The 27,432-nt window shown below is 56.0% G+C and overlaps 3 protein-coding genes across 3 annotated transcripts; 2 read left to right on the top strand and 1 right to left on the bottom strand.

Annotated features, from left to right (window-relative positions):
* Window positions 1–800: 800 nt before the first annotated feature.
* Window positions 801–15,731, top strand: ASTL (astacin like metalloendopeptidase). The gene is made up of 9 exons (XM_019969659.2): window positions 801–846; window positions 1,793–1,918; window positions 3,933–3,994; window positions 5,385–5,475; window positions 6,465–6,582; window positions 7,324–7,505; window positions 10,154–10,235; window positions 10,325–10,479; window positions 14,430–15,731. Exons 1-9 carry the CDS (start codon window positions 801–803, stop codon window positions 14,699–14,701), a joined length of 1,134 nt encoding a protein of 377 aa, XP_019825218.2. The 3' UTR covers window positions 14,702–15,731.
* A 1,128-nt stretch (window positions 15,732–16,859) lies between these two features.
* LOC109565490 (collagen alpha-2(I) chain-like) lies at window positions 16,860–23,523 on the bottom strand. The gene is made up of 3 exons (XM_070798151.1): window positions 23,303–23,523; window positions 22,254–23,241; window positions 16,860–18,281 (listed from the first exon to the last, which is right to left on the bottom strand). Exons 1-3 carry the CDS (start codon window positions 23,521–23,523, stop codon window positions 18,045–18,047), a joined length of 1,446 nt encoding a protein of 481 aa, XP_070654252.1. The 3' UTR covers window positions 16,860–18,044.
* ADRA2B (adrenoceptor alpha 2B) lies at window positions 23,056–26,804 on the top strand. Its single transcript, XM_019969658.2, has one exon. It carries the CDS (start codon window positions 23,522–23,524, stop codon window positions 24,863–24,865), a length of 1,344 nt encoding a protein of 447 aa, XP_019825217.2. The 5' UTR covers window positions 23,056–23,521; the 3' UTR covers window positions 24,866–26,804.
* The last annotated feature ends 628 nt before the right edge of the window (window positions 26,805–27,432 follow it).

Genomic DNA, 27,432 nt, shown 5'->3' with positions numbered 1-27,432 from the left:
CAACTCAGGAACCAAACCCGGGTCTCTTGAATTGGCAGGCGGGTTCTTTACAGTCTGAGCCACCAGAGAAGCCCGTATACCATAATAAAAGCTTATAAAAACGTAGTGATTCTTCCTCCTTCCACAGTCAGACTGGGGGTGCCTCAGGATCTCAGGTAGTGCTCCCCACGTCTGAGCACAGGGCAGGGGCAGGAAAGGGGTCTGCGCAGACTGGAGGGTGAAGCTCCGCCCTGCGCTGGCTGCCTCCCACCTTTCTGCAGTGTTTCTCTGCCCCCTGGTGGTGGGAGGGAACCTGAGAAGAGGTACACCCCCAGGGGGAGGCCAAAGGCTGCCTCGTGCCCGCTTCTTCCAGGGGTCCCCGGCCTTTCTGGCACCAGAGACCCGTTTCGTGGAAGACAACTTTCCCATGGGTGGGGGTGGGGGGCAGTTTCGGGATGATTCGAGCACGTTACATTCATTGCGCACTTCATTATTAGCCCATCAGCACCACCTCAGGTCGTCGGGCATCAGAGCCCAGAGGCTGGGGACCCCTGCTGGCCCGCTTAGCCAGGCCAGGGTCTGGAAGGTGCAGGCCTGGGCTGGGAGGGGCAGTGCAGGTAGGAGAGGGCAGGGCTGCAGCTGGGAGCTGTTGGGCTGGGCTCCAGGTGGAACTGGCTGGGGAGGGCCTGCAGGTGGGGGCTGGCGAAGATGCTATTTAAGGAAGGCGGTGGTCCTGTCTGTGATTAGGCTGCTTCGTCTCGCAGGGATCGGTGCTCTTGCTAGCTGAGGGGCCACGGGGGCCCACTGCGGGTAGCATGAGCATGGAAGGTCTCTGGCCATGGGTCCTGATTATGGTCTGTCTGCCTGGTAAGTGGGTTGCCTCACTCTCCTACCCCCCTCACTTTGGCCCCAGCCTGTGGAGCCCATGTGGGGAATGACCAGAGGGCATAGCTGCAGCTTGCAGGGATGTAAGTTGACCAGCATGGCTCGGAGAATGGGCTTCCAGGGATGCTCCTAGAAGTCAGCTCGCAGGGGTCCCAGGGGGACCTCCGGAGGATGCTGGGGGTGGAGGGCCTGCCTCGCAGGAGATAGCAGGACTGACGCCTCCAGACATTCATGCCCTGCCCTCCGCGCCAGGCTTGCCTGGCCCGCTTCCCGAGGCATGGGCTGAGGAGGGGGCTGGGGGCAGGGTCTGAAGCTCAGCCACACCGTGGCCTCAGTGTTGGAGCCTGAGGCTGCCCCCTGCTCCCTCCTTTTCCCTCCCTCCCCTGCCTCATACTTGCCCAGACACCTGGAGCCCAGGGTTGCCTTTTGAAGCCCTGTCTTGGTCTTCCTAGTGGGTTGCCATTTCCTCCTCCAGGGGGTCTTCCTGGCTCAGGGATGGAACTCAAGTCTCCCGCATTGCAGGTGGATTCTTTACTGTCTGGGCTTCTCTAGTGGCTCAGGCAGTAAAGAATCTGCCCACAGTGTGGGAGGCCCAGGTTTGACTCCTGGGCGAGGAAGATCCCCTGGAGAAGGGAATGGCAACCCACGCCAGTATTCTTGCCTGGAGAATCCCATGGACATGTAGCCTGGCGGGCTACAGTCCATGAGATCACAAAGAGTTGGACACGACTCAGCGTCTAACCCTTGTCCCCCTAGGGAAGTTCCTTCCGCAAGGTTGTCCAGGCCTCAGGGCCAGGTGGGCTCCCAGGACTCCTCCTGGAGGCCTGCCTGAAGGGCCTGGGTCCTGAGGCCTGACAGCCCACTCCCCTCACCCCACGAGCTCTTGTCCTGCGTAACCATTGTGCGTACGTACCTGCGTCTGGGCCAGGCTTCATCGTAGGAGCACCCTCAGCCTCTCACTGCGCTGGAGCCTGTGAGACCAGATTCTCAGAAGACCTCACCCCTGAGGAGACCCAGACATCTTGGGACAAGGACATCCCTGCAATAAACCAAGGTGAGGACACTGTCTTCTCGTGGGGTGAGGAGTATGAAGTTGTCCATGTAGCCTATGAAAACCATGCTGGACACTCAGATGAGTAGAAAATGCTGCGAGGAGATGTGCCAGCTTGCTAAGGGGGCCATGGTGAGCAGTAGTTCATGGGAAACTTAAGTCTATTTTTCTGTGTCTTCTCTACTGGGGTGTTACTTTTACAAGAAGGGGGAAAAGCAGAGGTTTTAAAATATGGCGAGCCCCTTCCCTGGTAGCTCAGATGGTAAACAATCCACCTGCAATGCAGGAGACCCTGGTTCGATCCCTGGGTCAGGAAGATCCCCTGGAGAAGGGCAACCCACTCCAGTATTCTTGCCTGAATACAGAAGAGCCTGGCAGGCTACAGTCCCTGGAATCGCAGAGTCGGATGTGACTGAGCAATTGACTACACACACTTGGCTTTTATCAGGCCGAGTCTGATGTGAGTGGAATTATTAGCGGCTGTTAGGAAACATGCCTTCCACCTGGTGTGGGATGACCTGCAGGTGTGAGGCGCTGCGGGTCTCAGGAAGTGCGAGTCTCAGGCCTTCCTGCCTGGGGAAGCAGAAAAAGAAAGAAAGACGGGGATTTCAGAGCACAGTGGAGGGGGCGGAGGGAGAGCTTGTCCTGGAGCTATGAACCTGCTGGGTGTGGCTCGCCCCCTCCTGCTCTGTGAGATGCTGGAGCAGGGTGGCTCACCACCTTGGGGTCACTAATTGGAGCTGGCCAACTCCAGGTCAGCCTGAGGCTGTGCTGGCACTGTTTTTCAGCGGCTGTGGAGGACACTCTGCTAGGGCTGCTGGTGGCCCGAGGACTCCTGAGCCTGTGAGCCTAGCCTAGTGACAGTTGGGAGGCCCTTTGCCGGGAGGCACACCCCCTCCCCAGCTGCTGGGGATGCTGCTGCTCAGACCTCTTGTAGCCCAAGGCCCTCATCCAGGGATGCCGGGGAAAGTGCTTCCTCCCTTGCTTGGGGCGGCCCTCCCACAGGGGCATGCACAGGCACATGTCAAGGCGGGATAAGTCTTGGGGTCCGAAGGTCCTGTGAGGTCAGCCTGGGTGGCCCTCCTGCTGAACCCAGCCCTCCCCCGGCGCTCCAGCTTCAATCACCTGCAGATGGCCCCCTGGCTCAGGCTCTGCTCTGGGGAGCCCAGCTTCTAGGATGCACAGGGCTCTGAGCAAACCCAGGGAGACAGTGAAGGACAAGGAAAGCTGGCTGCTGCAGCCCGTGGGGCTGCACAGTTGGACATGACTGAGCGACTGACCAAAACAGCCTAACCTTCAGGATGCCAGGCACTCTTCTAAGACTCCTGTTGGGGCTGGTGTCCTAGAAGGGAGGCTGTGCAGGGAGGGGCTGCCCACTGTGCAGGGGGAGGTGGGGGGGTGGTAGGAGGCGAGGGTGGAGCCGTAGCCCCCCTGCCGTGATAGCGAGGGCTGGACTTTCTGGGACTTGCTGCAGTGAGGGTCCAGAGTGCTACACGGATGGGTTGGGGGTGAGTGGAGCAGGAGGGCCAGGGCGTGTGCTGGAAGCGTGGCTCGGGCTGGAGCGGAGGGTGGAGATAGCTGGAAGAAATGGCAACTTCCTGGGAGCAGAGGGTGTCAGATGCAGGAGGCAGGAGCTGGGACTGGGTTGTTGTTTTTTTTTTTTTCCCTCTTGGCTGGGCTGCATGGCATTCAGGGTCTTAGTTCCCTAACCAGGGATTGAACCCATGTCCCCTGCTGTGGAGGTGTGGAGTCCAGCCACTAAACCGCCAGAGAATTCGCTGGGACTGGATAGTGTACATGTGTGGGTCCCGGGAGAAACGTACTGTCTGAGCAGGGAAGGGTGTGATCAGGCTGAGAAGGGCTGCACATGCTTGTAGATGGGGACTCAGAGGGGCTGTGTGACTTGGTCACACAGCCTCAGGGCCCAGGGAAGGGTGGACCCTGGAGTTGCTTGGCTGGAGGTCTCTGTTGTGGGGGTGGGGGCATGCACCACACACGTGTGTCCCTTCCTTCTCAGGGCTGATTCCAGAGGAGTCCCCAGAGAGCAGCTTCCTCCTTGAGGGGGACATCCTCCGGCCGGTGAGTGTGAGCGCGCGCGCACACACACACACACACACACACACACACATGTAAAATAACCTCACAGCAGTGTCAGACCTGTGAGCTCATCCCTAGGCATCATGGGGGTGTGACTTGTGAGCCATCCTTCTTTGCTACTCACAGCTCTTCTTGCCAAAGTCAGCGCGAATGTTGTTAGGAATAAGCCAGCCTGGCGGAGGGTGTGACATCTGGAATGGTGGCAGCAGTCAGTCTGGGAGGGCTTCCTGCAGGACAGGTTTTGGAATGTCAAGCCCCAGCTTGCTACCCTGGCCCGGGGAGGCGCTCAGGGAGTACTGGGACGAAGGAAGAGGCTAGCACAGGTTGGCAGAGTGGCTGGTGGGGATGTGGGGAGGTGTCTGTGGTGAACATCGTGGGCGGCAGTGATGGTCTGAGGAAGACAGAATGAGGAATAACACACAAACCATCCTGCCTAGGGATGAGGGGCGGGTCAGAAAGGGAGAAGGCTGGATGGAAATCGGGGCCTTCTTTTAGGAGGCTGGGGATGGCAGAAGGCTCTTGAATAGGACAGTGACTTGGCGAGAGCAAGACTTCGGTGCTGGTCTGATGCTGTCCACTGATGGCTCAGCTTGAGTTGGGCGGGAGAGCCGAAGGCCAGCCCAGGCCAGGGCAGGGACCCCTAGGGCAGGGCAGGGCCCCTGTTCCCAGTTACCTAGTGAATGCACAGGGTAAACGCGGGATCCAGTAAAACCTTTGGTAGCCTCTGCAGGAAATATTTTGTCTGGGTTTCTCTTTTTTTAAAAAAATTAATTTATTTTTAAATGAAACAAAGGTGAATATTCTTAATGATAAAAGGTACAATTCACAAAAAAGAGACATCATAAACCATTAGTTACCTTAACAAACAAACAAAGATACATAAAGCAAAAATCAGAAGAAATATGAGGGAAAAAGAAAAATATATGATCATAGTGAGACATATTAACATTCCTGAGAATATTTTATCAAGTGCAGAAAAAATTAAGATCTTGAATGATATCATTAATAATTTAAATATAATAGATTTATATTTAATTTTATTAATCATATCCTACAGAAAGTGTTTAAAATTTTGTATCTCATATGTTGTTATTAGATGTCCACAGGACATTTAGAAAAACTGTCGAAAAGATAAGCATTCTGAATTTCATGGGTTTCTCTGCCCAATAGAGTAAGTGGCAACTTCTTTCTCTACAACAAAGGGCTGTGCTGCGCGTCACACAGCTGGCCACTGACCTCCCTGTTGCTGGCCCCTCTCTGATGAGCAGCCACCCTCACGGCGCACATCTTGAGGGCTCCTGGGGCCTGAGGGGTGGCAGCCTCGGGGCGGGAAGCTTGGCCGGCCGCTCCCTGAGCCGCCCTCTCTCCTCAGAGTCCCTTCCGGCTGTTCTCGGCGACCAGCAGCAAGTGGCCTAAGAATGGCGGTGTTGTGGAGGTCCCCTTCCTGCTCTCCAGCAAATACGGTGAGTCGGCCCCAGGCCCCGGAGCCGTGGGCCTTCCTCCCTGCGCAGCCCGGCTCCTCTTCGCTTTGTTTTTCTTTAATGACATACAGCGACTTTAGTTTTCATTTTTATTTATTTGTACTGGCTGTGCTGGGTCTTCGCTGCTGCACGGGCTTTCTCTGACTGCAGTGAGCAGGGGCTGCTCGTTAGCTGTGTGCACAGGCTCCTCGTTGCGGTGGCTTCTCCTGTTGCAGAGCAGTGGCTCCAGGGCGAGCCGGCTCCAGCAGTTACCACTCGTGGGCTCCAGACCCCAGGCTCAGCAGTTGTGGCTCATGGGCTTGGTTGCTCTGTGGCATGTGGGGTCTTTCCAGAACAGGGATCAAACCATGTCTCCTGCATTAGCAGGAGGCTTCTTTACCACTGAGCCACCAGAGAAGTTCCCTCTATGGGTTTTAATTCCCCTTTGTGCTTCCTCCACCATCACCCAAAGAATCCTTCTGTCAGAAGCCCTCTGTCTCATGGGCCCCTGAGCTGGGATGCTAAAGTCCTGGAGGAGCTGATGGGGAAGCCACACCTAGGGACAGTCTGATCCATTTCAAGACCAGATGGCCCAGAAGACAGTGACCAGCCCAAGGTCACACAGCCAGGGTGCACCTGGAGCCCTGCTTTTTCCTTCCCACACCATCATGCTGCCCTTTCTTCCTATCTATATACATCCACGCCCCCATTCATCCACCCCTCTATCCATCCATCCATCCTTACTTGTTTTTGGCCATGTTGTGAGGCATGCAGGATCTTGGTTCCCTGACTAGGGGTTGAACCCATGCTCCCTGCACTGGAAACATGGAGTCTTAACCACTGGGCCACCAGGAAAGCCCCATGCTGACATTTCTTGGCGTTCTACACTGGAGAATGATCTAAAGCTCAGCTCCTTCCCCCCGTGCAGACATCTGGGGGAGAACAGTGCAGGCAGCCTGGCTGGGGCTTTAGCCCGCGGGTCTCTTCCCCAGATAAGCCTAGCCGCCAAGTCATCCTGGAGGCATTTGCCGAGTTTGAACGCTTCACGTGCATCAGGTTTGTTGCCTATGATGGCCAGAGGGACTTCATTTCCATCATCCCCATGTCTGGGTAAGTGCTTCTTGGTGAGTGTGTGAGTGTGCCTATGTGTGCATGGTGAGAGCCTCAGCTGTCTTGAGTTCAGCCTGAAATTAACAAAACTGTTGTCTAAAACCTGTGTCTGGGCCTGTCCTCCCTAGTCTAGAGTCCCCCTGCCCATCTGAGTGGTCTGCTCAGCATGAGCTAGACCTACAAATACTCAGGGCAAATACTCAGGAGAGGTGGGCAAGGAGGTGCTCAATCCTTTAAAGAACCTTCCACTCCATCTCCCAGGAGACTACATGACCTGGGGCGTGAGTGCAGGTGTCATGGGGCAGACCTGGGCTCGGATCCAGGTTCCATGGTGCAGGAGCCAGGTGACTCTGGCAAGTCCCTTAACTTCTGAGCCCCTTCTGTCTTCTCTCTGAAATGTGGGTGACGGTAATACTGCTTTCCTAGCTTGCTAGGGCCCTAAGAGAATGTGCATGAGAGCTTTGACTCGGGGCTCCCCGTGTGGAGACAGTCACGTAATCAGCTGCTTCCATCATCCATGTTAACATCAGTTCTCACCAACTCCTTACAGTGCAGGCTGGGAACAGGGTTCCAGCACACCCTGTTCACAGAGGGCCAAGCAGTGGGGGGACTTGGCTACAGCCCAGGACGGGGACTCGCTCTGGGTGCTCTCTTATCCCAGGTCCTGGGAGGAGGGGCGAGGGGCCTGGGTTTGCCGATTCTCCTGGCCAATGCCCACCCAGCACTTTCATGGCCCTGCAGGTGCTTCTCGAGCATTGGCCGCAGCGGAGGGATGCAGGTGGTATCTCTAGGGCCCAGCTGTCTCCAGAGGGGCCCGGGCATCGTCCTGCATGAGCTTATGCACGTGCTGGGCTTCTGGCATGAGCACTCGCGGGCCGACCGGGACCACTACATCCGTGTGAACTGGAATGAGATCCTCCCAGGTAAGCCAGGTCGTGCATGGTGGGGGAGGTGGAGGAGAGGTGGTCCTGCCAGAAGGTGGCAGGCATGGCCTGCGCCCAGGGAATTGCCTGGCTATTTGGGAAAGGTTGTCCATCTTCCCCACGATCTGCCTGTCTCCCATGGGGAAGGTGGGATTCCTGCTTTCCTCCAAGACATGGAGAATAACCCAGATGCTGCTGCTCTGGGCCCTGAGGCTTCAGTGCCACCCAGAGTTACCCTGAACTAGGGCATCAATTTGCCCTGTCTCGTCTCTCCTCACTGACACTGGCAGTTACCTAAGGATGGAGTTGATGGTCTTATGACTCTTGCTCACTTATACTCAACCAGCAGCCCTGCATGCCTTAGACACTGCTCTTGAGGCTCAGGGCAGGGACTGTGCTCTGGTTGAGGAGCTGAGCCAAGACAGATATCTTAGAGGTAGTGGGCTATGTGTGTGTGCCAAGTGCCCGATGCAGGAGGTAGAGGGCAACCCTGCAGAGGCTGTGAGATGGCTGCTGATGGGCCTCTGGGATAAAGTGTAGGGGGACCAGGTCCTGAAAAGTGGCAGTGGGAAGGCTGAGGCTGGTCTGGAGAGTGGGTCACTGCACTGGATGCCAGGGAGCTGAAGCTATGTGCTGGGCAAGGTGCCGAGGATCTGACTTCAGCAGCGGTGAGGCCCTGTCCTTGGCAGAGGGGGACAGCCTGACATAGGAGGTGAGAGGAGTCGAGACAATTGATTCATGAGGGAGGAGAGCAGAGGAGGTGAGTGATTTGGGTTTGAGGGTATGGAAGCAAATGAACGCTTGAAAGGCTTTGTGTAAGAGGGGGGCTTCTGGTATGAGTGCCTTTGCTGCTGTTGTGGGGTTACGCGGAGGGGAGGAGGCCCAAGACAGCAGCCATCGTACATGGATGCCCCCCATGCCGAGAATGGGATGGGAAAATGGGCAGCGCCTCTTAGTGGGATGGGGGATAGAGATTGAGATCAGAGATTAGTCTAGACGTGGGGAGGCCATAGTGACACCACGCTATAAAAATAGAATACAGTCCTTTCGGTGCTTATGGAGGGACTTCCCAGGAGGTCTGGTGGTTAGGATTTCGTGCTTCCGTTCTAGGGAGCATGTCACTGCGCAGTGAAGACAAAAAAAAAGCTCAAGTGCCCATGGAATCCTTGTAAAGACTTATGATAGCCACAAGACCTTCAAATTTGAAAAAGTAGAGTTAATACAAACATTTTGATCATGATGTAAAAAGTAGAAGCTAGTAACAAGTGAAAAATGTTATCTATTTGAAAATTAAAATTTAGAAAACAACAAACCTTTTTTGAAGCTATGGAGTTAAAGAAATTGCAGGAATTCTTAGAGCATGAAAATTAGAACCAAGGGTTCATAGCTAAAGCAACCCACGGGGAAAATATGTAGACTGAAATACTTAGATCAACAAAGATAGAGGACAAATTCGGCATTTCAATTCAAGTTAAGCAAAAAAAGGGAATTCGTGAAGGGAAAAGCAGAAATTAATGAGTTAGAAAACAAAACAGCACTAATAAATGAAAAAGCTGTTTTTTCTTTTAACAATAAAATTAAACAGCAGCTACCCTAATGGAAAAAATTGCTAAAGAACAAGGAAAAATGAGAATGTTTGTACTTAGTTAATATGTAAAGAACAAACGGCTAAAATACACAAGCCAGTAACATCAATTAACTGTGGAGGCGGTAACTCAAGGGAGATGGAGTGGGGAGCATTATGTATCTTCATATTTTCTGAGATTTGAGTCAGATGAATATGTTGCCTACTCAAAGTTATGTTTAATAACTTAAAGGATTTTAAAAGGAAAAAGTAAGCACTCTACTGGGTAGGTATTTCCAGGCAGGGATGGGATATAAAGGTGTTAGATTACCATTTTAGTGGTGAGGAGGCTGCTGGTGACCATGGGTGAGTGTAAAGGCAGCTGGCTGGGCCTGGGGTCTTTAGGGGAGCAAAGATGGGGGTACAGCCGTTCTTTCAGAGGCTCACTGAAGGGCAGGAGAGAAGTTGAGGGAGGGAAGCTTGTTGCTCCCAGGCCTGCAGGGGCCAAGGGACAGGAAGAAGCAAGCGCTCTGGCCAATGGGAAAAGGCTGAGCTCCACACCTGGGGTTGGGGGTGGGGCAGGTGCTGTTGGCTGGGGGCAGGGAGGGCGGGTGGCTTTGCTTCTGGGGGTGGGGCATACCCCCGGTGGATGGTGGGCTCACAGGTCTCCAAGCCTGGGGTGGGGAGGAGGAGCGGGGTGAGGAGTAGGCCCTTGGTCTCACTGGTAGTGGGCATCCAAGGCTCTGAGCAGCGTGGGACTTCTTGAGAGCTGGACTATATTAGTATAAAGATAGTTTCACACAGGGCGAGCCTGAGAGGAGGAGAGACGGGGGAGAGAAGTCTTAGCAGGCAATGGCGGGCCAGCCACCAAGTCCCTGTGCTTGTATTAATACATCAGCTGGCGCAGATCTGGAACCCTCCCAGGGCACCGAGGAGACGGGGATCAGAAACGGGGGTGGGGTGAGGAGATGCACTCTGGGTGTAGTTTTGGACCCCCTCAGGTGGGCTGGACGCTTCCAGGAACCCCCTGCCGCCTTCCCTTCCTCCCCTGCCCCCCTTCCCCATCGCCAAGTGCTTTTTTCAGGTTTTGAAATGAACTTCATCAAATCTCGGAGCAGCAACATGCTGGTGCCCTATGACTACTCTTCAGTGATGCACTACGGGAGGTGAGGACCCCTTTTCTGGTTTTCTTCCCTCTGCACTGTCCTGCCAGCCCAGCCAGTCTGGACTCAGGCCCCTGCCTCCTGGGTTTCAGGCTCGCCTTCAGCCGGCGCGGGCTGCCCACCATCACTCCACTCTGGGCCCCCAGTGTCCACATTGGCCAGCGATGGAACCTCAGCAACTCGGACATTGCACGGGTCCTCAGGTTTTATGACTGCAGCCCAAGTGGCCACGAGCCCAGTGGGAAAGGTGAGTGACAGGGAGCAGAGCGATTTGAGGAGCTGGAAGAAGGTTGAAGTGGAATTAGTGAGGGTCAAGTGCTAGGAGGTGAGTCTGTAGAGGTTAGCAGGGCAGACCAGGGGCTCACCATTCAGATGCAGAAAAAGCACTTGAAAAAAAATTAACAATCAGCTATGATTAAAAACTGTTAGCAAATAGGAATAGAGGTCACTTTCCTAACTTTAACGTACCTACAAAAAAAACAGACCAAAAATCATTTTAAATGTCAAAACATTAAGACAAGTTTTTCACTCTTGTCTCATCTATTCAACAATGTAGTAAGTCTTAGCCCTTGTGGTACAACAAAAAATGAAGTCTTGAGGTTTGAGAAGGAAGAAAAGAGTCGCTATTCATAGATGACAATCTGCATTGAAGGAATCTACAAAAAAATTACTAGAACTAATAAGAATTTTTAAAGGTGAATAGAATCAATATACAAAAGTCAGTTGTATTGTAATGCAGCATCAATTTATTAAAATACATTTTAAGCCTTTAAAAAGATGCAGCTGGCCCAGGCAGGGGTGAGAGTGCAGAATCGGGCAGTGGCTGTGCAAGGGAGAAGCAGGAGGCGTGATGAAGATCCACAGGAAAGAGAATTGAGACGGCTTCGAGTATTCTTTTCCTTTACAGGTTATTATAACGTGTTGACTATAGTTCCCTGACTATAGTACCAGGCCCGCTGATTTTTAGCTGAGCACATGGCTGGCTAGGATAAAATCTACATTTGCCAGTCTCCCTTGCGTTTGGGCATGACCAGGTGACTGCCTTCTAGCTTGTGAGATACCCATCAGTTGGCAACTGTTATTTCTTCTTGTGAAGAAACATTCTTCTGAAGTTGGTTGCCCTGGTGACCTTCTCTCATCACCATTACCTCATTAGTAATTGGGGAAATGCAAATAAAGACCACAGTACCCTTTTTTATCCCTTAAGTTGGCAGAAGTTTAGAAGTCAGATACTGCCAAATACAGATAAGATGATGAAGCGATGATGACATCCATACTCTGCTGATGGGCGTATAAATGCTGCACCATCTTGGAAAACAATTTGGCAGCTTGCAAAGTTGACGTGTGTATACCCCACGACTCAATCTACTCCTTAGTATTTTCGCACACGTGTACTCCCAACTCCAGCAATAGGCAGTCTCCACTCTACGTTCTGTGTCTGTAGGTTTGCCTACTCCGGGCATGTCGTATAAACAGAATCATACAAGACGGTCTTTTGTGATCGGCTTCTTTCACGTAGGATTCTGTTTTCAAGGTTCATCCACAGTATAGCATATCAGTACAGCCGATCCTTGAACAGTCTGAGGGTTAGTGGCGCTGACCCTCTGTCGACAGACCCTCTGACTGCCTATGGCTTCACAGTCAGCCCTCCACATCCAAGGATTCCACTGACCGTGTGGTACTGTAGAACGTTTGCTGAGAAGTCACGTATCAGTGCGCTCGTGCAGTTCAAACCTGTGTGGTTCAGGGTCAACTGTATTTCATTTTTATTGAAGGATATGCCACATCTTGTTTATCCATTATCAAAGGATCTTTGGGCCATTTCTAGTTCTACTGGGACAAACATTCATGTACAAGATTTTATGTGGACATGTATGTTCTTTTCTTTTGGATATATACGTAGGAGTGAAATTTCTGGGTTCTTTGGTAACTCCATACTTTACTGCTAAATTGTTTTCCAAACTGGCTGCACTCTTTTCCGCTTCTACCAGCAGGTATATGAAGTTTCATATGAAGCCCTTGTCACCACTTCTGGTTATAACCATGCCCAAGTGGGTGTGAAGTGGCATTTTGTTGTCGCTTTGGTTTGCGTTTCCTGAATGGCTGTGAACACCTCTTTATCTGCTTATAGGTCTTTTGTATATGTTTGGAAAAGTGTTCAAATCTTTTGCCTGTTTTTTGGTTGGGTTGTCTTTTACTGGTAAATTGTGGGAGTTCTTTGTATATTCTGAATACGTGTCCCTTATAGGATATATCATTTAGAAATATTTTCTCACATTTTATCGGTTGTTTAACTTTCTAGATGGTGTTCTTTGCGTCAAAATTTCAAATGTTTATAAGCAAAGTCCAACTTACATTTTCTTTTATCACTGTGCTTTTGGTGTCATATCTAAGAAGGATTTGCCTAACTCAAGGTCATGTAGATTTAATCCAATGTATTTTGCATGTACACCAGGCCTTCCCTGGTGACTCAGATGGTAAAGAATCTGCCTGTGATATGGGAGACCTGGGTTCAATCCCTGGTTTGGAAAGGTCTCCTGGAGAAGGACATGGCAATCCACTCCAGTATACTTGCCGGAAAACGCCATGGACAGATGAGCCTGGTGGGCTACAGTCCATGGAGTGTCAAAGAGGTGGACGTGCGCTGTGCTTAATAGTTCAGTCGTTTTGCATGTGATTATGCAGCTCCAGCACCATTTTGCAGACTTATTTCCTATGATATCAAATATTAGAAAGATTAAACATTAAACAATAAGAGACAATAGCAAGAGTTTTGTGGGTCACAATTTGAGAGGTTTGATTAGCTTTAAGAACAGAATTGAGAGGTGGCTGGAAGTGGTCATGGATCAATGGAAAGTGCATCAAGATAGTGGATATACAAGCAAGTTTGGGTATGGAAATAATGACCCCGTGGAGAAGGGGGAATGGATTCATGGGGCAGAAGAATATCTAGAATATTCGAGAAGGAGCTGTTCTTCTTGGGAGCAGAGGCACTTTCTTGGACCTAGTGGCAAGGAAGAAGATGGGAGCAGACTCCAGTTGGTGTGTGGTCTTGATGTGCTATGAGGGGCTTCCGTCCCAGGCATTGATGGCAAGAGTGAGGTGAGAGGCTGGGGAGAAGAGGATGTGTGGGGAGGGAAAGGTGTGGAGTGGCTGACTGGGGCACAGGAGAGGAAACCTCTGAGAGACACTCGGTGGGGGCGCAGTGGTGCTGGGCAGCCGACGGAGGTGGCCCAGGTTGGTCACTTCGTCCTCTAGGACTGGGGTGCTGTGGCAGTTCTGCCAGAGTGGGGGTGCCTGGGGATGTCTTGGGGACCCATGCCAGGTGTGGAGGGTGTTTTGGAAGTGAGGAGGCTATGGAGCAAGAAGATGGGCTTTTGGGGCTCAGCGGGGCTGGGGGGTCATGGTGCTGAGGCAAGTGGGCTGGAAGCAGAGGAGGCAGAGGTCAGAGGGTGGGCTGCTGGGGCCCAAGACTTTAGGGGGCGTGGTTTCTGCAGGTCCAGGCAGGGAGCGGCCTGGGAACTCACTGGCTGAAGTGTGTCAACTCAGATGGGCCAGTGTTCACAGATGGAAGATACGGCCTCATTAGGAAGCAGCTGGAGAATGGGCAAGGATCAAAGCAGTGCTTAGGGGGTGTGGCTGGCCAGCCAGATAACTTGGGCCCAAAATGAAGAGTCTTAGGAAGTAGCCGGTGGCAGCCAGCTGTGGTCTGGGAGTGGCGGTGAAGGGCCAGCAGGACCCACTCTGCTGAGCTCATGGGCCTGACAGTCATGTGTGTCCTGCTGACACCCTGGGTCAGGGTGTAGCTGCAAGTGTAGAAGTTCTGGAAAAGGCTTCAGATACAGGTAAGGGATGAGGTGGTGTTGTGTAGAGTGGCCCCGGGGGGGTTGTGCTGAGGGCTGCAGTGCTCGGTAAGGGGGTTGGCCATCAGCGGAGCCAGGGTATGATAGGAGGTCACTGAGGGTCCCAGTGGCTGACCGTCTGACAGTGACCTCTGGGGCCAAGTGGGGAGGGGATGGCATGGCTCCACGCTTCTTGTCTCTCTGGGGAGTTGGGGATCAGGGTTTCGAAGGTGTTGGGCAGTGGCATGGCAGGAACATGGTGGGTTCTAGGTCTCTATGAACAGGCTGAAGGGTGCTCTGGCTCTCACACTGTCCTTCTGTGACTTTGGGACATAACCTGTCTTTCCTGCTTTAGGGCTCCAGACCCCCGGGAGTGGTAGGAGCCCCACTCCTGGCTCTAGATCACGGCTGCAGCAGCTTCTGAAGGCACTGTTGGAGGAATCCAGGAGATCTGACCCCAGAGGCTTCGGGGCAGAAGACCAACATGCTGCTGCCAAGTCTGAAGAGAGCCTTCGTGCATGGAAGCCCTCCGCCCTGAGGAATTCCGAAGTGAAGGCCTCTGCCGACCCTGCCCCGTCAGCCCCCAGCTTCCTCCCTGAGGCCAAGGCCTGGGGCAGTCTTTCCTGACATTGCCCTGGCGCCACCCCGGCAGCACCAAGTGCCCCATCTCTAGAAGAAGACCAATCCACATCCGTCTAGGCTCTTCTGGGGAACCCTGCTCTGCCAGGGGCCCGTGCACCCAGAAATCACTGTATGAGGACACCCAGAGGTCAAGCCTGTGGCCCTTGGCCACTCTGGGCAGCACCCCTGCCTTCCAGCTTCTCTGGCTCCCCCATCTGAGGCTTGGGCCCCTCTCTCTGCTCCTTCCTTCCTGGTCATGTTTCCCCAAGGGCTCCTAGGACAGAGAGACCCTCTAGGTCAGTCGGGGGAGTGCTGACTCTGCCAGCTTTCATCTCCTGCCTCAGCCCCTGGGGAGAATGGGAGGTGACTTCTCCACGGCTCCAGGGACAAGGGACCTGGAGGGCTGGGCCTCCCTGAAGGCCCCGGGAGCCCCTCTGAGGTTGAGGCGCAGCCCCCCGCAGGGACTAACGAACCCTCAGGCCGCCCCGTGCTCGGGACCCTGGGAGCAGCCCCTCTCCCGGTTGTCTGAGCGCTGGGAACCTGGGAAAGCAGCCCTGCGCTCCAGGAGGCTTCCAGAGCCCCACTTCCTCCCTTGCCTCCCGGGGAGGTGAAGAGGTGGGGGCCCTAGGTGCAGGGAAATTTGCTGCGGGAAACTCAGCAAGAACATGAGGACCTGAAGTCAGGACTCAAGAGCTGTCCCCCCCGCTGCGCTTTCCAGGAACTTTGCCTCTGCTCAGAGCCCGCGCCCCCAGACTTGGCCCGAGGACGACGCCCTGGAAGGTGGGGAGGGGCTGCGGGGCCACCCTGACTGTCTTTCTTCAGCCAATCCCCACTCCTCTCCTTCAGCTGCCGGCCTCCCTGGTGAGGGCTGTTCAGGGTCAAGAAAGTCTCTAGGGACTGCAGTGAGCGACCCCGTGCAGGTCTAGGGGCCTGCTTTGGGTGGGAGGGCAGCAGGAGCCCCTGCCCGTCCCAGTGGGGCCAGGTCCCCCTGATGTCTTGGGAAAAGTAGAAATAAAGTTGGGAACGTGCTCCAGGAGTCTGGTGCTGGGCTGTGCTGTCTACCTCATACCCGGTGCCTTGACCTCCCCTGACTGCCCTGGGAGGGGCCTTTTAGGCACTGAGACCCACATTTCAGAGTCAGGAACAGACTCGGGGAAGCAAACTGGTGTGCCCAAGGAAATAGGGCTGAGCAGCAGGGCTGAGACGCGCCCTCTGCCGTCCTCTTCACTGTGTCAGGGGGCCTGGAGCCTCTGCCCTCAGTCTATCTGTGGTTTCAGTCTTGAGTCAAGGATTTTCTGAGACTGCGCAAGGGCCTGAGTTCAGGTGTGAATGTCAGGGGAGGACTGTGGTGTAGAGAAGCTGTCCCTTGTCTTGCTTCCAGACCTGGGAGGTGGGGTGCCACAGTTTACAGTAAGGAAGTAGGGCTCTGGCCATGATCCTAGCAGGGTGACCGCTCCCCTGGAAGATTCCCAAGAAAAGACTTTGGGCCAACCCTAGGCTAGAGATGGTACGTGTGCCTGTTTATCAGCATGGCTGCCTCATGACCTGTGGGTCTCTGAGTAGTGAGCCAGGCCGCTGACACCAGGCTGGGATTTCCTGATGGCCACTGTGGGTCAGAGGAGGTGATGTGCTCTGCACTGCGAGACCCGCCCAGCTCGCAGAGGCTGCTGTCATGAGCCTCCATCAACAGGCGGCTTTTGATCTTGGATGCTGGGTTCTCTGCACAGGGCGGTGGGGCTGGTTAATCCTGATGCCTCACGGGGAAGACTGCTTACTCTCTTTTGGTGGTGATCAGGGACAAGGCTGTCCTTGTCCTGTCGTCCCCAAGAAGATGCCTGTCAGTAGAGTCCGGGCCCCAGGCCAGCTCTGGGCCCAGGCCTGTCCCCTGAGCCCCACACTGGCCTGATGATCCAGTCATGGTCTGGTCCCCGGAGCCCCAGCATGGAGGGTGTGACATGTGTGGGACCTGGGGTGTCAACCAGGGCCCAGGGGGCTACCCGCCACCTCTCACGGCCTGCGACTTGTTCACCAGTCCCCGACCACATAGCTCTGTGGGCTCATTCATCAGTCTATTCACTCACCCAACACACATCTGTTGTATTTGGGGGCCAGGCAGGCTCCGTTATAGGCACTGGGAATAATATAGGGAACAGGCAGGTTTTCTATTCTCACAGAGTTTATTTGGGGATGGGGAGAGGAATGGACAGTGAACAGGCAAATGAAGCATCTGGGGTTGATAAGTGATGGAAGAGGGAGCGTTTGTGGATGGCATTTCACCTGAATGGCAGGACGCTGCTATCCTGGGGCCATCTGGGGAAAGAACAGCCAGTACAAAGGCCCTGAGGCAGGAAGGAGCAAGGTGTGTCAGGCCAGCGTGTGTGGAGAGAGGTGTGTGTGGGGGAGGTAAGGAGGAGGCAGGCAAGGGCCTGCTCAGTCATGGAGGGATGGTTTATTCCAAGAGCAACAGGGGCCCCTGCTGGGAGTTTCTAAGGAGAGGTGTGACAAGACCTGATCTAAAATTTTAAAAAGTCATTCAGAGGCTTCTCTGGTGTCTCAGTGGTAAAGAATCCACCTGCCAACACAGGAGACACAGGTTCGATCCCTGGTCTGGGAAGATCCCACAAGCCGCGGAGCAGCTAAGCGTGTGCGCCACAGCTAAGCCGTGCTCCACAGCAAGAGAAGCCGCTGCAGTGAGAAGCCCGAGCACCGCAACTAGAGAAAGCCCACATGCAACAGCGAAGACTCAGAGCAGCCCCAAATAGACAAAATTATATTAAAAGAGTTATTCTGGATGTGCCTTGAAAAGCGAGTTGGAATCGGGCAGAACAGCTGGTAGCCCCTGCAGCCGCGCGAGTGAGAGTGAGGGGATGATGGGAAAGGGCGAAAGTGGGTGCTCTGGAGTGCGTTTTGGAGGTTGAAATAACCACACCTGCCGCTGGATGAGCAGGGGATGAAGGCGTCTCAGCCTTGAGAACTGAGGGGAGAGAGTTCAGGGCAAATAGGTGTTTTAAGTCGGGGGCTGTGCTGTGCTTAGTCATTCAGTCGCGTCTTTGCAACCCTGTGGATTGTAGCCCTCCAGGCTCCTCTGTCCATGAAATTCTTCAGGCAAGAAATACTGGAATGGGTTGCCATGCCCTCCTCCTGGGGATCTTCCCAACCCAGGGATCGAACCCAGGTCTCCCGCATTGCAGGTGGATTCTTTACCAGCTGAGCCACCAGGTAAGTTGGGGGCTCCTGGATGTCAAATGGGTGGGTCAGGAAGTGCGTGGGCTGAGTGAGCCTAAAGTTCAGGGCAGGGCACGTACTTTGGAGAGTGGTTAGCATCCAGGTGAAATTCCCCAAGAAGAGTTCAGGCGCAGAAGGAAAGGATCCCAGGACTGAACCAGTGCTGAATCGCTCCCTGCAGTTTCTCAGTCTTGGTCCTGCAGCATTTTCTGACTGATGAGTCTTCGCTGGGGAGAGGGGGCTGGGCTGGACCTTGTGTGGTGTTTTGATAGCATATTTGGCCACTACCCGCTAGAAGCCAGTAGCAACCTCCTGCCTCCTGTGGTGAGTCAAAAATGTCTCCAGACGTTGCCCAACGTCCCTGGGAAGGGGCAAAAACCAGTCTTAGTGGGAATCTCTGATTTGGGGTTTGGGAAAGGGAAAGGAAGCTGAGGAGGAGTGGCCTGTTAGGAGGGAGCAGGGCCTGTGGAGTGGCCCCGGGGAAGAGTCTGTCGTATAAAATGCGGCTGAGAAACTGCCTGGGACCAGGACACAGACGCGAGCCTGGCCCTTGGCGATGCGGAGGCATGAGTGACGCCCAGGAGTGGGCTCAGTGGAGGGCGAAGGGAGAACGTGAGGGGCTAGAGACAGGGACCAGGCAGACAAGAATGTGGAGGCTGCAGGGGCTTCCCAGATGATCCTGTGGTGAAGAACCCGCCTGCCAATGCAGGAGGGGTAAGGGACGCGGGTTCAATCCCTGGGTCAGGAAGATCCCCTGGAGGAGGGCATGGCAACCCACTCTGGTATTCTTGCCTGGAGAATCCATCCTACGGACAGAGGGGCCTGGTGGGCTACAGTCCATGGGGTCGCAAAAGAGTTGGACATGACCAAAGTGACTTAGCACACACATGCATGCACACAGAGGGTGTGGAGAGCTTCCTAAAAGTGCAGGGAGTGACAGCTGGTGAAGGGATAATCAACAGAGCGGAGCCCCAGGGGACACGAGAGGACTCGAGGTCCAGGGTGTATGCAGAGGACCTGCCCCAAGAGCCGAGACGCGGCTTGGAGGCAGGTGTGCGGGGAATGCGTGCCTGTGGGTTGGCTTCCCTTTTCTCTTAAGTAGAAGGCAAAGCCACAGCTTGCGAGGAGGGCGCAGGCAGGAAGAGGAGCAGGAGACAGACGCCGACTCTGAGGCGTGGGGAAGTGAGCACACTGGGAACATCTGGAGATCTGTGGTCACGAATCTAAAGCGAAGCCAGCCGACAATTGAGCGCTTTGCTCTGGAAAAAGCAGCCGCTTGGTCAAAGGCAGGGTGGATGGTTTAGGTTTGACCAGGGTTGGGGTTTTGTCGGGTGAGGTATGATGGGGGGAGAGAGGATGGCCGACTGACATCACAGAGGGCACGCTCAGGGGTCTGGGGAGGTGGGGAGGCTGGGTGGTACAGGGTGGTCTGGGGGCAAGGTCCCTGGGGATTTGAAAGGCTGGGGCTTCTGGGGAAAGCTGGGGGTGGGTGCAGCCTGGCTGGGGATCGTCCCCATGGGCTCTCGGGGTAGGAAGTGCAGCAGCTTGAGCTGCTGGCGTCCTGGCCCAGGAGACAGTGGGGCCAGTCTTGCCCTTCAGACCTGGAGAAGTGGTTCCAGGGCTTTCAGCTAACATGGTGCATCTCCTGCTGTCCTCTCACGGCCAGGATAGGACAACTGTCTCCCCTTTCTTGGAAAAGATGCTACTAGGTCACCTTTCCACCATGGCCCCTCTTTTCAAGGACATCCCTGGGGGTTCCTTCATTTGGGCACCACCTGTCTGAAAAAAGCTTATGTGTATTTCATCTGCTGAGGCCTACTGCCATTACCCTTCACTTTTCAACAATCTGGGCCAGGTACTGCGGACCGAGGAGGGATGTCTGCTCTGATGAAAGAGGTGGTACAACAGGCCCTCAGACCCCATTGTGGTATAGCCTCTGGACGTGAGAGTGGCACCAAGGGAGGAGAGGTGGTGAGGGGTGAACTCCTTGAGAAGAGAGTAGGGCTCCGCCAAGCACAGAAAGAAAGGTGAGGAGGGTGTTTCTGGCAGAGCAAACAGTCCTGGAAAGGACTGGCGATGCGGGCGCTCAGGGCGCATCCAGGGACCAGTATGTAGCCTGGTGTGGGACAGAAGGTGGACCAGAGCCTGTCTCTGCCTCGGCCTCCCCCTCACACGTGGCTGGGAGTAACAGCAGCAGCTACTGCTGGCTGGCTGCAGGTCTGGGACTGAGCTCTGCCAGCCCTGGTGGAGCAGGATGATACTGGTAGGTCAGAGCTAGTTTGGGAAGGGCGGGAGGAAGCCCTACTGCGGCCTGAGGCTCTGATTCACAAACGGCTCAGCAGAGCAGGCAGCTGGGGAAGGGGTGTGTGTAGGGGAGAAAGAGATGGCAGAGAGCAGCAGGGAGTTGAGTTATGTAACAGCCCCCACTGCCCCGAGAGCCAGCTGCTGGTCTTAGGGCTGGGTGGGGCTGGGGGACGGCAGCGGGTGACACAGAGCCTGGGTGTTGGCTGAGCCTCGTGGGTTCCTGTGGGTTCTTTCTGGCTGTCCTCAACCAAGGGTGGTACCCAGCAGGGCCCAGGGATAGGTGGATGTGGAGCTGCCTCTACAGGGAAGGCCCAGCTGAGAATCAGCATGCGGAGGGTGGGGCAGGATGGGATTGAGGAGCCCTGGCCTCAGTTCTGCAGAGTCCTGGAGGCGTGGCCTTTCAAGGAAAACAGGCCAGCAGACAAAAAGCTGCTGTGAGTTGCAGTGTCTGGGAAGATACCTACTGGCCTCCCAGCCTGACAGTGGTTGGAGAGGATGAGAAGTGGTCCTTCCCAAAGCCTATTTGGGTCACCAGAGTGCCCAGATTCCCTGCCGTGGGACAGAGAGCATGGGGCAGGGACCAGGGGGATAGGCAGGAATTTGCTCAAGTGGCTGATTCCCAGGCTCCAATGGCCACCTGTCTGTCTTTCCTCAGCGAAGGGTCTGATGACACCTCCCCATCCCTGGTGACCCTGGGGTGGAAGCCCAGCAAGTGGAAGGATGCATTCACGACACCTGTCTTTGGAGGGGACCAGGGAGGCTGGCTGCCTCTCCAACCGAGCCTAGGTAGCACCTTCCCCACCAGGCTGTGGGCACTCACATCTAACAGAGGAGCTGGCAGGAGGCAGGGAGAGCCCAGGATCAAGGGAGAGCCCCCTCAGTCCTGCCCTGTGTTGGGGGCTAGGGGCGGGTACCACCTCTTCTGAACCTGGCTGGGGGTGAGACACTGGGGCACCTTGAGGCCACACTCCCTGCTCCCATGAAGATGGAGCAGGCATGTTGGATCAAGGCCGTGTCGTCAGAGGAGCCCTACTTTCAGAAGCAGATTGATGCTTATTTATAGGGAGGATGCCACGTATGGCTATGGGCTAGATATATGAGGGCTGGGTCTAGGCTGGGGTTATAGCATTAAAGGCTCTGGAAACAGTGAAAAAATGCCCTTGAAGCTCCCCAGGCTGGCACTGCAATGGCCACAGGGAGTGTGGGTAGGAGGAGGGTACATGGGGAGTCCTTGTCCTTTGAAGCACTTTGAGGCCAGAAGGCAGTCAGGGTGGGGTATGTGCTTAATCAGGCTTCCCTGGTGGCTCAGATGGTGAAGAATCTGCCTGCAATGCAGGAGACCTGTGTTCGATCCCTGGGTCGGGAAGATCCTCTGGAAAAGGGAATGGCAATCCATTCTAGTCTTGCCTGGGAAATCCCATGGACAGAGGAGCCTGGCAGGCTACAGCCCATGGGGTCACAGAGTCAGACAGGACTGAGTGTGCTTAATTGGAAGTTTCTTCTTACCCCAGATGTACTTTCCAGGGCCACTTCAAGAGGGGTGTGCAGCATGCATGGGGCGGGCGCCATCAGCAAGATTGGAGCAGGGAGGGGGTCACTGCACAGCTCTTCCCTTGCAAGCTGCCCCCAAAACCTACATTTTCTCTGAAATGAAAGTTACTTGCTCAGTCAAGTCTGACTCTTTGCACCCTCATGGACTGTAGCCCACCAGTTCCTCTGTCCATAGAATTCTCCAGGCAAGAACACTGGAGTGGGTTGCCATGCCCTCCTCCAGGGGATCTTCCTGACCCGGAGATGGAACCCTGGGTCTTCTGCATTGCAGGCAGATTCTCTACTGTCTGAGAAATTGTGTCAAAAGACCCTGCCTTTGACTAGATCTCCTCGCTCTGCACCAGGCGACATCCTCTTCCTACTGGTCAGGAGGTCGGAGTTTGCAACTGCCCGACACCGCCCGCCCCCCTCAACCCCCTTTCCCCGCCCGAGTCTCAGGTGTTGCCGAGACTTGAGTCCAAGGCCAGTTTTTTCTTACCTCTTTGCCCTTAATAGGGGAAACTGAGGCATCTGCAGGAGAAACAGGAAAGCTGAAGTCGGCAATCCCAGGCTCTGAGCACTTGCTTGACCCTCGGCTTGGGAGCCTTCTCAGCGACCCCAAGACGCTGTGAGGGTTCGGGTCCCCGGTGGCCGAGGACAAGCTCGCAGGCGGGCGGCGGCAGGGGGCGCTCGCTACCTTGTCACGCGCTCCTCCTCGGGGTCCGCAGGCCCGACGGAGTCCAGTCGGGGCGGGAAAGCATTTGGGGAAGGGTCTGCCCACTCGCCTCACGCCCTCCGCTCGGCTTCTGGCCTGTCGGGCTCCGGGGAGCGCGTGTGGTTTATGATGCTCCAGAGCCCCGACACACCCACCCACCCTCTCCTTGGGGCTCTTGGGCAGCGGGAAGGGGAGATCTACTTGCGGCCACCCCCCCCCCAGACCGGAGGGGTCGGCCCTAGCCGCGCAATCCGCAGGAGACACATCCAGCCTCGTGCCCGCGGACCTTCCAGCGCCGCGTCCCGGCTCCTTTGGTGCACCGACCCTTCCACTTCTGCCAGCATCCTTCCCTCGGTCCGGAAGATCCCAGACGCCGGCCTCTCTGACCTGCCGCAGAGTGGAGGCTGGGAGGAAAAGGGTAGGGGCGCCAGAGAGGAGGCCAGGGGCGCGGGGAGGCTGCGGCCCGCGCGCCCCCCAGCGAGGCGCACCTTCCACCCACCCTGGGTCCCCCTCCCACCCCCCGCCCCGCCTCCCTTCCTCCTCCCGCTCCCGCCTCCAGTCTCCTCCCTCCTCCAGCCGCGCTTGCTCTCCTCCCCACTCCCCGGCCTCGGCGCGTGCTGCCTGCAGGCGCGGCTCCGGGTTACAGGAGCTCTGGGAGCGGATCTGCCTCCGCGCCTCCTCCGAACCGGCTGCGCACCCCCTGCCCGGCTGGCCGGGCCCCGCGCCCCAGCGTGAGTCCAGCAGCCTCCCCGCGTCAGGGCGCAACTTTCCCCTGGTTCCCGGCGGGGCGGGGACCTCAGAGGGACAACTTGGTAAACTTCTCTGGGGCGGACGGCAGGGGCGCCGGACGCCGGTACACCGGGATGTAGGAGGGCCGTGGCCGGCTCCGGGGCGTCCCCCGACCCCTTTCGGCCTGGCCATGGGGCTCCAGCGCCTTTAGCACCGCCAGGGGGGCGACCCCTCGTCCAGCCGACCTGGGTGGGACAGCGCCGTCGCCGGCTGTGCGCGCGCTGGGGCGAGCAGCGCCCGCTCTGGCCGCGTCCGGCCCCGCCATGGACCACCAGGAGCCCTACTCGGTGCAGGCCACTGCGGCCATCGCGGCGGTCATCACCTTCCTTATCCTCTTCACCATCTTCGGCAACGCGCTGGTCATCTTGGCTGTGCTGACCAGCCGCTCGCTGCGCGCCCCGCAGAACCTGTTCCTAGTGTCGCTGGCCGCCGCCGACATCCTGGTTGCCACGCTCATCATCCCTTTCTCGCTGGCCAACGAGTTGCTGGGCTACTGGTACTTCTGGCGCACCTGGTGCGAGGTGTACCTGGCGCTCGACGTGCTCTTCTGCACCTCCTCCATCGTGCACCTGTGTGCCATCAGCCTGGACCGCTACTGGGCGGTGAGCCGGGCCCTGGAGTACAACTCCAAGCGCACCCCGCGCCGCATCAAGTTCATCATCCTCATCGTATGGCTCATCGCAGCGGTTATCTCGCTGCCGCCCCTCATCTACAAGGGCGACCAGGGTCCCCAGCCCCTGGCCCGCCCTCAGTGCAAGCTCAACCAAGAGGCCTGGTACATTCTTGCCTCCAGCATTGGATCTTTCTTTGCACCCTGCCTTATCATGATCCTGGTCTACCTGCGCATCTACCTGATTGCCAAGCGCAGCCACTGCAGAGGCCCCAGGGCCAAAGGGGGGCCTGGGGAGAGGGAGTCTAAGCAGCCACACCCTGCCCCTGGGGAAGTTTCAGACTCAGCCAAACTGCCAACCTTGGCCTCTCAACTGGCCACTCCTGGAGAGGCCAACGGATGCTCCCAACCTCGCCCAGGGGAGAAGGGTGACGGGGAGACCCCTGAAGCCCCTGGCACTCCTGCCTTGCCACCCAGCTGGCCTGCCATCCCCAAGTCAGGCCAGGGTCAGAAGGAAGGGGTCTGTGGTTCATCTCCGGAGGAGGAGGCAGAAGAGGAGGAAGAAGAGGGTTGTGAGCCGCAGGCCTTGCCGGCGTCTCCTGCCTCAGCTTGCAGCCCGCCCCTGCAGCAGCCACAGGGTTCCCGGGTGCTGGCAACCCTGCGTGGCCAGGTGCTCCTGGGCAGGGGCACAGGCACCGCGGGGGCGCAGTGGTGGCGGCGGCGGACGCAGCTGAGCCGAGAGAAGAGGTTCACCTTCGTGCTGGCTGTGGTCATCGGCGTCTTCGTGCTCTGCTGGTTCCCTTTCTTCTTCAGCTACAGCCTGGGTGCCATCTGCCCGCAGCACTGCAAGGTGCCCCACGGCCTCTTCCAGTTCTTCTTTTGGATCGGCTACTGCAATAGCTCGCTGAACCCCGTCATCTACACTGTCTTCAACCAGGACTTTCGCCGTGCCTTCCGGAGGATCCTGTGCCGCGAGTGGACCCAGACAGCCTGGTGAGCCCGCCAGCCTGCTGCCTGTGTGGGGTGGTGCCAGGTGGTGCCCGGGTCACCCTGCTTCACCCTGTCTTAGGTGGCCACCTCCCTGGGCTTTCTGGTCCCTTCCCGGTCCTGAAGCCTCATCCTGGGGACCCCCTGGGAGGGTCAGGGGGTCTATCTGAAGGCTCCCCTTGCAGGCTACAGTCCATGGGGTCAAGAAGAGTCGGACACGACTGAGCGACTAACCCATACACACACACACACACACACACACACACACTTGCTGGCTTGGCTGTGGGGGGCCATCTTCTCCACCCACTGCCTGTACAAGGGCAGATGGACGAGGCTTGGCCCATCCTGAACGTAGCTGAATGTTCTGGGCTCCCCTCCCAGAACCAGAGACCCCTGCCAACCACTGGTGGGCTTCCCTCCCCTGAGAATCCCGTGTCTTCTGGTTGACCACTTGCGGTGTTTTCTTTCTTTCTCTTCTTCCCCTGGAAAACAGCAGGAAGCCAGCCTTCCACTTTTTCCGGGAGGGCCTGCTGCGGAGGAAGCAGCAGAAATGACGACAGGCACCCACGTTGGGTGCGCAGGTCCCGATGAGGCCCTGGGTGGGGGTGTACGGGCTGACACTGTCTTTGGGCCCTTCTTCACCTTCGTCCTGCTTTTGGGTTTGTAACTCCTTTAAAGACCAGAGTCTCGGATCGTTTTCCTCACTCGGCGCCCCTCTGGAAGGCAGGTGGGTGTGTGGATGCCTCGGTGGGGTGGTCTGGAGGCCTGGCCTCCTCCTCGACGGGAGGGCCCTGATCACTAGCGTTCACCCCCTGCAAAAACTGGGGTGACAATAGCTTGCCGCCTACTTGCCACCGGGAGACGAAAGGCATGGCTGAAAGCGTTGAGCTCCATGGGGGTAACGCATTAGAGAACCAGAAAATGTGATTATTCAGTGATACAAAAATCCCCCTTTTCTGTGTTTACCACTGCCTGTCTTCCTGTAGACTTTTGTTCTGTGCCTGGGGTGTGAATTCCTACCCCAAACTGGAAGTGGGGAGTGGCAGACAGAACCACAGTTTCAGTTCGAGGATTTCTTTGAGAATGTGTTCTTATGCCTGCAAAGATTTGAGTTATTATGCTGCATGACAACTTCCCAACATTTCACCTGCAACACCAAGAGGGTTTTCATTGGATTGGACCCCCCTCCCCCACAACGGGGGAGAAATCTTTTGTCATCAAGCTGGTGAATGTTTCCCCAAGATCTCTAAAGATACCCACTGCAAGGGAATGGGGTGAGATGAGAGTGTGTGACGGAGTGCTGGGGCTGGAGCAGGTGGGTAGGGGCCCGTGGACTCCTAGGGGGCTCCCACTGGAGTCCCCAGGCTGGGCTCCAAGCCCCACGTGGGCCCCTGTGATGCATAGCTGACCCTGCCCCTGGTGGGTACCGTCTGCCCATCTCAGACCCAGCCGTGTTGCTCCACCCCACTGCGGGGGCTCCAGGGGCCTCTCCCTCTTGGTCTCCTCTCCCATCCCTCCTGGAACAACTGGGAGCACTGGGAAGATGTTTCCCAGCCTTCCCCATGGGTATGCGTGGCTCACCATTAAGCCAGTGAGCATCTTATCTTGGGGGCTGGGCTGAGCAGCACAGGCACTGATGGGCCTGGCTGGATCTGGAGGGATGTTGGGGGAATTTTCTGGGGTGGAGAGAACGGAGGGGACCAGAGTCGCTCCTGGGGCAGGAGGCCATCCAGCTCATTCCCTGGTCTCAGCGTGAGGCTGGGCCTGGCCTGGGGGCAGGGCCAGGGAGGCTGGGCCTGGGAGGGGCTGACTTGTGTCACCTGCTGACTAGGCTCACGTGTGCCCCCCGCGGGACCACTGCTGATGTTGCTGGTGTCCCCTTGTGATATGCAGGTTTTATTTTTTTTAAAGTCTGAGCTATTTTATCAATAAAGGATATTTTGTAATAAGCAAGCTGTGTCCTCTTTGCCCAAAGACGACCGATAGTAGTTATTTCTCAGCTACCTGTGTAGCAGATTCCGGCACAGGGGCCCTCCCAGGGCCAGTTGCCTTTTCCACCTCTGGGTGTGGCTGGCTGGTCCCCACCCACCTGCCTGAGTTTGTCCACTCAGCTTCCCTCATTCATCATTACAAGTCAGTGGGGGTGAGAGTCGCCAGGGGAGTTTGAGACTGGCTGCCTGGGAAGGAAGGGAGGGAAGGCTTCCAGAGGAGGTGACCTTTGGGCAGGGCCTTGGGTGAAGAGCAGGAGTACACCAAGAAGGAAGACAGGAGGGTGTTTTGGGCAGGAGACCAGCACATGGGGGCTGACACCACCCACACAGAATGGGAGGAACACGGGGAGGGAGGGAGGGAAAGAAGGTCACTCAAAGGAAGGTTTGAAGCTGCTGCCTTCACCCTATGCCTAAGGAAAGACTGAAGGCAAAAGGAGAAGAGGGTGGCAGAGGATGAGATTGGATGGCATCACCGACTCAATGGACATGAATTTAAGCAAACTGGGGCACAGTGAAAGACAGGGAAGCCTGGCGTGCTACAGTCCATGGGGTCACAAAGAGTTGGACACGACTTAGAGACTGAACA

The sequence above is a fragment of the Bos indicus genome, chromosome 11 (assembly GCF_029378745.1).
Source record: "Bos indicus isolate NIAB-ARS_2022 breed Sahiwal x Tharparkar chromosome 11, NIAB-ARS_B.indTharparkar_mat_pri_1.0, whole genome shotgun sequence".
NCBI lineage: Eukaryota > Metazoa > Chordata > Mammalia > Artiodactyla > Bovidae > Bos > Bos indicus.
Note: the sequence above shows the minus strand (reverse complement) of the source record. Positions and strands in the feature narration are given on the sequence as shown.